Source organism: Lactuca serriola, chromosome 5, assembly GCF_051521515.1.
Source record: "Lactuca serriola cultivar US96UC23 chromosome 5, Lser_US96UC23_V15, whole genome shotgun sequence".
Classification (NCBI taxonomy): domain Eukaryota; kingdom Viridiplantae; phylum Streptophyta; class Magnoliopsida; order Asterales; family Asteraceae; genus Lactuca; species Lactuca serriola.
The window spans coordinates 189,201,825-189,211,484 of NC_136412.1; the positions used below are offsets into that span (position 1 = coordinate 189,201,825).

The 9,660-nt window shown below is 31.8% G+C and overlaps 1 protein-coding gene across 1 annotated transcript; it reads right to left on the reverse strand.

The window, feature by feature from the left end:
* Window positions 1-2,217: 2,217 nt before the first annotated feature.
* On the reverse strand, window positions 2,218-7,150 carry LOC145053384 (DUF21 domain-containing protein At4g14240-like). Its single transcript, XM_079001422.1, has 13 exons — window positions 6,721-7,150; window positions 6,105-6,181; window positions 5,913-5,996; window positions 5,706-5,819; window positions 5,331-5,414; window positions 5,119-5,190; window positions 4,782-4,849; window positions 3,950-4,037; window positions 3,669-3,742; window positions 3,300-3,582; window positions 3,141-3,187; window positions 2,987-3,062; window positions 2,218-2,740 (listed from the first exon to the last, which is right to left on the reverse strand). Exons 1-13 carry the CDS (start codon window positions 6,962-6,964, stop codon window positions 2,630-2,632), a joined length of 1,422 nt encoding a protein of 473 aa, XP_078857548.1. The 5' UTR covers window positions 6,965-7,150; the 3' UTR covers window positions 2,218-2,629.
* Between the last annotated feature and the right edge of the window lie 2,510 nt (window positions 7,151-9,660).

Here is a 9,660-nt window from a genome sequence, read left to right on the forward strand (position 1 = left end):
TCCCCCCCCCCCCCCCCCCCCACCCACCTCTTTGAAAACCGGATATCTCTCACTTCTCACATATTATCATCTCCATTTCGGAACATTAAAGTGAACAACATATCATCTCCATTTAGCCTCGTCGGAAAACTTATTCTTCACGGAAACCACCTTCGCCACCGAAAACAACCTCATTCTTCACCGGAGAAACACCGAGGAGTTGTGGTGATGCTCATGGTTTTTTCTGAAGAAACCAAGGTTTCTATAAATTTATCGGCATGTAGATCTATAAATGTGCAAACTTGTAAATTAGAGCATCTCCAAACCATTCTCATTTCCATGTTTTCCCTCATTCTTCTCTAACCCTACCTCGTTTATTCCTCCATTTTGGGGGATATGAATAGTATTACACCATATTTAGTGTAATATTATTCATATCTCCCAAATAATGATGCACTTTGAGTTGTTGGTTTTAATCCTTCTTTTTATATATTTATACATTTCTAGTTTATTTATATCTACTAATTATAATTTAAATGTAATATTTAATATTTACAATATTTTGTTATTTGTTGAATTATATTAACTAATTATATATATAAAGTTTGTTTTTTGTGTATCAAATTCATATAAAATTTTAAATACATATTGAAATTTTAAAACATGATAACGTATATTATGAAAGATTATAATTAAGAAATATATTAAAAGTGTCTATGTGTAATATTTATATAAATGTAGGTATAATATTATTGTAATGAAAAAAATATAGATTATATATTTTTAAAATCAAATTAGTAGAAGGGGTGTGTTTGACGATCTATGTAAGTTGGAAGAATGAAATATACTAGGATTATAAATAAGAAATAGGATAAAATGGAGTAGGGTTGGAGATGAAAATTACCCCAAACCATAGGGACCATTTGTGTAATTTGATATAGTACAAATATTTGATTAAATCTCTAAATAAATAAATAACATCAATGTTTGTATTAGGATTATTATTACATATTTTAATAACTATTAACTAAATAAATTATAAATTATAATATTCATGTATATATGTTAGATGAAATTTATGTAATTAAATGCTTAAGGTATATTTTAAATAGATTCAGAATATAAATGGTAAAAGACATAACATTATACTAGCGTGATCTTACAATCTAGTTCTATATGTTTTTTAGAAAAGAACATTTTTCTTACGCTAACACACATGATTCTATTAAGCTTATTAAGCTCATTTGGGTGTGGTTTTGGGAATGCAATGCCCAATTGAAAGGAAAAACACATCTAATACTATAGTCAAAATTACCAGGTTCTTTTTTTTCTTTTGTATATTTCGACATGCATGAAACACATAGAATTATTAAACTGATACTAGAAACACAATTGTTGATAGAAACAGCCAACATATTTGTGTTGGCTAACATTGACCACACATGTAACTCCCATTTGTTACCCATGACACGCTTTATATGTGGACTTTTAGTGGGGATGGCATGCATTAGATTGAAACATGAGTCTCCATGAAAGAAATATGCAATTATTTTTATTTTTGTCTCGTGGCAACTAAATGCCTCGTTTGTTATATTGGACCTGATGTCAACAAGACAAAATTACAGTTATTACCCTGTCCAAAAAGATTGAACAAAATAGGACAGAGATTCTCGACCTCTTGCCTATGCAAAAACACCATTATCATAAATAAAAAATAGTCCTACAAACCAACACATTCATCTCACTTAGTCTTATCTCCTAAACAAACACAACCATATACAACAATGTAATTTGTAGGTCTATTTTCAACTATGAAGACGAGAAGGACATTCACGAATCTTCTCTAATAAATGAATATTTTTTTACCACTTGTCACTCTTAAATTAATTTGGACACATGTTATTTTTTGGTATTTTTGAATAATTTTTTTTCCATTTGTCATTTTCTCCTTTTTTATCTTCTCTTAATTAACAATCAAATTTACACACCAATTACTAATTGCCTTAATTAAAAATAGCAATAAATTACAATATTAGTACTTATATATTGTATTTAATATGTTTCCTTTTAAATTCAAATTTTAAATTTCAAATCTAAAATTTCAAATTTAAATAAATTTTTGTTTAAACATTTATATATATTTTTTATTTTACCAAACCTGTATAACATACGGGTCTCACAACTAGTTTTGAATAGAAAAGAGATCAACAACGAATCCAAGTCACGCCATGTTCCATCTTTTTAAACAGGACAAAACTTTGTAAATTTTGTCCCATTGGCATTAGTTTTAGTTTCAGTCAAATTGCACGTCAAATGCAGTTCAACCAGTCATGTCCAGGTCTGCATAACGTGACCATAGACAACACAAGGTCTAATAACAAGTTTTCCCTCTACTATTTCCTGGTATTAGATTTACAATATGCGGCCTTAACTTCATTACAAAAAAAAAAAAAAAAAAAAAAAAAAAAAAAAAAAAAAAAGGTGCATCCGCATCCGCATCCACAACAAATTGACAGACCTTTCTTATAATTTAACCATTAGGGGCTAATGACATATATATATATATATATATATATATATATATATATATATATCCCTCCCACTCACACAAAAAAAAAGCCTTTTACAAGGCTTTGACCAATTGACCCTTTTACGTCTCTTTTCGAAGCAAAGGCTCAACAAGACCCCTTTGTAATTTTGATGAAGATGAATCATCCTCACTCGACTTCTTTGGAGTTTGCCCTTGCTTATTTTGGGCTCCCTAACAACAACAATATCAGCAAATCCATGTCAACCAAAATCAAGAATATATATATATATATATATATATATATATATATATATATATATATATATATATATATAAGAATGTATGCATAGCAAAAGATTAATGAAAGAAAAAAGGGATAAATACTCCCAATTATTAGGCATATAACCCTTATTTATTATTATTATAATTGACAATCTACAATTTTATATTATAGCAAAAAAAAAAATGATTTCTTACAGCAATAGCAGTTAATCTCCGAACTGAGGGAGCACGAGCTACAGATGAAGCAGCTGCAGCTGCTGCTACACGTATCCTGTAAAAAGCAAATATTAGTTTTTTTAATTTCATAAAAAACAGAATAACATATTATAATTCTATAAATTTAACCTACCTTTTATGCACATCAACAAACTCATCAGTCTCATCTACAATCTCCTCCTGCATTCATAGAAAAATTTACCATATGTTTAGAATCTAAAAGATCACCAAACTTAATTTTAATGAAAGTATTAAAGGTGCAAATTATAGGTAAAGGAAGCAACAAAAGAACCTGAAGAAGCTCCTCGAATACATCTTCTAAAGTGATTATACCAATGACTTCACCTTCTTCAATGTCTTCAGTTAAATAAGGCACTCCATTTGTTCCAACATCTCCTTGTTTAGCAAAAGTTCGTGGCTCCATATCAATTGTTACATTCTCACTCTGTTTTGGTTCTTCTTCAAGTGTAGGAGGTCTTTGACTTTTTCCTTTTGTTTTGACTACAGCTGCCATATGACTACTTCCTTTTTGGAACTCATTCAGTATGTCATACAGTGGCATGTCAGCTGGAACCCTATTTTAAAAAAATAGAATATAGTGATTGATTGATTGAGGATGAGGAGGGCATTTATGTCTTTTTGAGTTTAAGAAGATGCATACCTTGGAATTCTTCTAATGGAAACTGCACTTACTGGAGTCTCAGTTTCTGCTCTTACAGTAAGAAGACTTTTCACCTACACCTCAAACAATGATAAAATCAGGAGATGCTGTGTGTATTATAGCAAGAAATAGCAATGTACACATATGACATTTCTATAGTTTGATTGAATTTTGTAAGTATAATGAAAGTAGGATGCTGTATTAAATAAATCAATGGAAGTTTGTTGCTATTTTTGTTGCATTTAAATGATAATAATTATTAAAAGAGAGTGAGAAGTTACCAATAGAAGTCCAATAACATTTCTTGGGTTTCCAGAGTACACAGGAACTCTGCTATGACCTCTTGCAAGAATCTTTCCCATTGCTTCCCTAACATATTGAAAAAAGAAGAATAGTCAGAAATGCAATAAAATTCTACAAAATTTATAAGCTACACAACTAGAAGACCTTTTGGTTTTCATTTAGCGATGATGGTATGAGGGCATTCAGTCTTTTGCATAGACTAGAGATCGAGAGTGAGTCAGTGTCCCATCTTTTTTGGATGGGACAAAAAATTGCATTTCTTTTGTGCCATTTATATAAAATGTTAGGTTTTAATCTTTTGGGAAGGTGTGTTATTAACATAAACAAAAGGTGTTGAAAATGGAGAACATTCTAGTATTCAACAATGATGATGCTATATACAAATGTTAGATTCCTAAAATTTTAGTCTTTTGGATGTATTATGTATAAACTATATTGGCATTCTATGTAATTGATTTTAGTTCACAATGTCAAGGTGTACAGGGGTAATTTGGTCTTTTAGATGTATTATGTATATGCTATGTTGGCATTCTATGTAATTGATTTTAGTTCACAATGTCAAGGTGTACAGGGGTAATTTGGTCTTTTAGATGTATTATGTATAAACTATATTGGCATTCTATGTAATTGATTTTAGTTCACAAGGTCAAGGTGTACAGGGGTAATTTGGCCTATTCACTTTATCTTAAGTAGAACTCTAGCAAACATTTGGAAAGGTATTGAGAAAAAAATATGCTGCTCTTTTAGTGCAAGCTTAATAATTGTCAAAAGAAGAATAAATTACAAGAAACAAACATGAACAAAACTCACCAATCTAACTTTGAATTAACATCCAATGAAAAAGTTGACTCGATTGGTGTCATAGCCTCCTCTGCAGTCTGATCAGACGTATCAATGATTACTTTGAGAAATTCTCCATTGAAAAGAAAGTAACAATTTACATAATAAAAACAAGAAAACGAAGAAAAAGAAAAACCAGAGGCATGAAAGATAACTAAGTCATAATCCAGATACCTTATTGCTAACAAAACAACATTCTTACAGATAGTATATGAACAATCAAAGAAGGAAGTACAAAATATATAACTGGCAATTTAAGATCAACAAAATGCAATCTTATAAACTGCAGGTTTACTTCATTTGATACCTTTTCAGTTAAATCAAGTGCTCCACTGATAATTGTGGTCTCATCATGAGTCAGTTCACCTCCTTTACCTGCCTGCAAATCAGAAGGATGTTATTGATTGCATAAAAAGTATGCACATAAGGATTTCAAAATAAAATTTCATCAAAAAAAAAAAAAAAAGAATTTATATTGCTACATGCTTTAATGATTAGAATTAAGTATTAAGTATTAACCTCTTGGCCATGGATTGAAACAAGGGCTTTCAACTGAGCTCTTCTAAATAAAGCATCATTATGTCCCAATACCAAATCAAGCATCTGGAATCACAAAACAGTTTAAAACATAAGCTCCAATATTTTAATAAAAACTAGAATGTATATATACATAAGATAGCAACATACTTCCATATTTGGCTTATTATAGCATCCTACTTTTGTTTCTCTTTATTACAACATTGTACTCCTAATTTAATTCTTAGTAAAACTAGAGTGTATATATATAATGTTTTAATTGAAAGAAACAAAAGTAGGATGCTATAATGAACATATGAATGAAAGTACATTGCTATTTCTTGCCTTTAATCATATTTATCCCTCAGTAAAACTTACCTTGCCTATAGGGTAAGCAATTGGATAACAAACTATCATCAAAACACGCACAAGCCATATAAAACTAGAACCTATAGCAAGTCCATATCTAGTACACACTGCTTGTGGAATCACCTGTAATGGAACATAAATGGTACAAAAAGTTATTCATATTCATGATTCATGAAAAAGAAAAAAGAATCCCAAATTCTGAGTTTTCTAAGTTACCTCTCCAAAAAACAGGACAAAAGTTACAGAAAGAACTATTGCAACAACTTGATTGAATATCTTGTCTAAGTATATTGGAAGGGCCTGCAGATTTGCAATAGAACAAACCATGTAAATTAAACTACCACATCTTTTGAGAAAAAAAGGTTGATCTAATTCTACAAAAACCATTTAAAATCTTAAATATATTACCTCCATGGCAGCTGCATTGCATAAAAGCAATGTTACAAGTAGTTGGTGTTGTTTCTGAACCACTGGAAATATGACAGCTGGAGAAGAAGATAATGTTGCATAAAACCAATATGAGAAGTCAATGAATACCATTGCCATGTAAGGAAACAGTTTCTACAGCTTTTGAGCACTCTAAAAAAGATCATAAATGCTGATATAAAAAAGGAAATCTTATTAATAAAGTGAAAAAGTAATACTTGATCTAAAAAAAGGTTTGCTCCACTAGAAAGCGTTGACATCAAATTAAATACATAGAAGCTCAGTACCAAAATCACAGAGTTCTACTTAAAAAAGGTCAGATGCCTCGAATCATAAAGGTGAACAAAAAGCTACTTTACAATTATTTCAACAGAATCATAGCTAATGTGATCAATATGGAGATTAGTCCTACTCAAAACGTTCTGTTACAAGTTAAATTGAATCCGTGTACAAATTGGGTCCCGAAATTGAGTCGTAAAGTCGAAAAAAAAAACATCAAGAAACTGGAAGAAGGAAACCATAAATTCACAATAGGCATCAATTACGTTAAATAGATAGAGAAATTGAAGAATTAAGTACGAATTAATAAATCGAAAACCTGCTTGTTTTTTCTCAACAGGAGTGCCGCTACGCTGGAGGATTTCGAGCTCGACGAGACCAAGAGACATCAATCCTAAGGTAAGTCCGGACATGATGCCGGCAAAGATGACTAGAAAACACGAGATGCCAACGTAAACGTAGAACATCGCCGATCCGAATTCAATCTCTGCTCCTAACATCGAATTGCTACTGGGACTCGTCACCATTCGTATCAACTGTACTGCGTTTATGGCATGCATCATTTCTGGATTGAATCTATGACCACAGGTTGTTCACTCTCTATGATTCCCTTATCAATTATGAAGTGTTGGGAATAAGGTACAAGAATCAATGGCGACTTGCTGATTCTCTCGCTCTCTATATTCAACAACCCTTTGTAGGGAAATATAATATTCAGCGCAAGTAATATTTAAGAATCAGATCCGAGGCAGCCTGATTGATCTGTTTAGAATTATACCGCTTAACAGTTCAATGTGGTAAAATTTTATAAGCAAGTTTCTGTACCTCTTGTTTGGTAAGGGGCACTTCGGTGTGGTTAATCTATTTTTTTTTTATATGTTACCATAATTTATTTTTTATTAATATTAATTTGAAATATATATATATATATATATATATATATATATATATATATATATATATATATATATATATATATATATATATATATAAATTTCTTTTGAATCCCTCAAACTAAGTCTCAAATTTCAAACCAATTTTTCAAGCAAAAAGATTAAACGTGTAAAACCTTTTTCTAAAAACATAAGGTATCATTCAATTGTTTGAAAACCATAAGGTTAAACAGAGTTAAGTTTCAAAACAGCGGAAACGAAGCAACATCGATGTGAGTATACAGTCACATTGCGCCCTTCCGTATAAAAACCTGAAAAACATTAAATTTACAATTGTAAGCATAAAGTTTAATGATTTCCCCTAGTATACCATATATTTCACCATACATACAATGCATACAAGCAAAAGCGAGCCCAGCCCAACAAGTCCAACCCGACAAGCATATTAACGGGTCCAACCCAACAAACATATCGACATACATAATAATCATGTGTATCAACCATTGGCACTCAGCCGTCATGCCACTACTGTAAGAACCTAAAATTTAAAGTAAGATGACTTTTAGTCAAATATTGACCAAAAGGGCAATTTGGTCATTTTATGAGAAAAAAGACGAGAATATGAAGTGGTAAATTCATGAAAATTGCTAATAAGAGTTTAAGCTGTCACACCCCAAAACCGGAACGGCGGAAACGTTTTGGGGTGGATGACGTCATGTCAAGTATCACAACATATGCAGTATAGTAATCAAAGTACAACAACCATTGCATTAATAGTAATAGTTTTACATAGTTTACATTGCATAGTAACATCAAAGTAATACAAGTAATAATATAGGTGCAGCTTGGTACTAAACTGTCTTCATCCAAAAGCTCCTGGAATGTACCTGTCTATTGCTGGCCTGAGAATACAAGTTATTTGAAAGCGAGTATCAGCATTTTTACAAATGTTTGTGAGTTCATAAGTATTTAGTGTCATTTTATTCAAATAACTTTATAAAAAGTAGTAGTTTAGAATCAACAGTGTATTAGAGTCCTTTCCAAAAAATCCTATATTTTCTAATTATAAGTAGTCTTCTACCAAGACCCGACAGTGTTATGTTTTTAAAGAGTAATTTCCCTGAAATATTATCATTACCAAAATACGGTATTTGACTTTATTGGAAAGTAGGAAAATATCACTAATAAAATACGAGGGAAAATAACATATGCCTCAACAGAATATACTGCTGACTATGGCAACGAAATCATAGACTCCAGGGGAGTGTCGAATGAACGACACGTCTGGCTCGGTCTAACAAAAGGGAGACACAGACCCCAGACGGTATCAAATGAAAGATACGTCTAGCAAGGTCTAAAAACAATGAAAACAGACCCCATACAGTATCAACTGAATGATACGTCTAGCAAGGTCTAAAAACAGTGAATACAGTGTTAAATTCCTATTACCTTAAAGCCATGAATTATAAGGTAACCCCGAGATACTCGTAACCATACTGATAGACACTAGAGAACTTGACGCCCTCCAAGCATCGGAAAGAATGTGACATTTGTCACCCCTTGGCTTGGTAGGTCGTGGATTGTAGCTAGCAGTCAGGGTGTGGGGGTGTCAATCTCGTATAGATCTATACACACAATGCCCGCTCTCCCTACAGGAGACTCTGGTTACCAACTAGACAACGAAGAAGGCCGTGTCCTGAAGATGCATCTCGTATAGTGAGATCTAATGTAAAATACTGGACTAATGATAGAGACTCACAACTGAACTGACTGATATAAACCTATATGTTTATGCTTATATACATAATATATAACTAATGATCAAATGACCTTCGGACGGATATCCGATCCCACCAGACCACATCTCAACGAAGAAAAGGAAATAGGGCGAACTAGCCTTCCTAAGTCCTTTAACATTATTTATATAACTTATACAAGCACATGCATACATTTAACTAAGTAGAAGCGTATTGTGAAGTAGGAGTGTATCATGAAGTAGGAGTGTATCGTGAAGTAAGAGCGTATCGTGAAGTAGGAGCGTTAATAAGTAGGAGCGTATTACGAAGTAAAAGTGTATCATGAAGTAAAAGCGTTAACAAAGTAGTAGCGTTTAACTGAGTAAGAGCATTAACTAAGTGGAAGTATAACGAAACAGTAATATCTAACAAAGTAGGAATATAAAAGCATGGAAGAAAACTTCGGTGAAAACTTTGGAAAACCTTTATAATTAAGAAAATCACGACTTGGTATTCTTTTATAGAATAAGTTTGAAAACCTTTCATAAACAAGTTTTGAATGAAACTTTGATAAAACATTTTGGGTAAAGAAATCCTTTGTTTAAAATACTGCTGTAACAGGATCTGAAG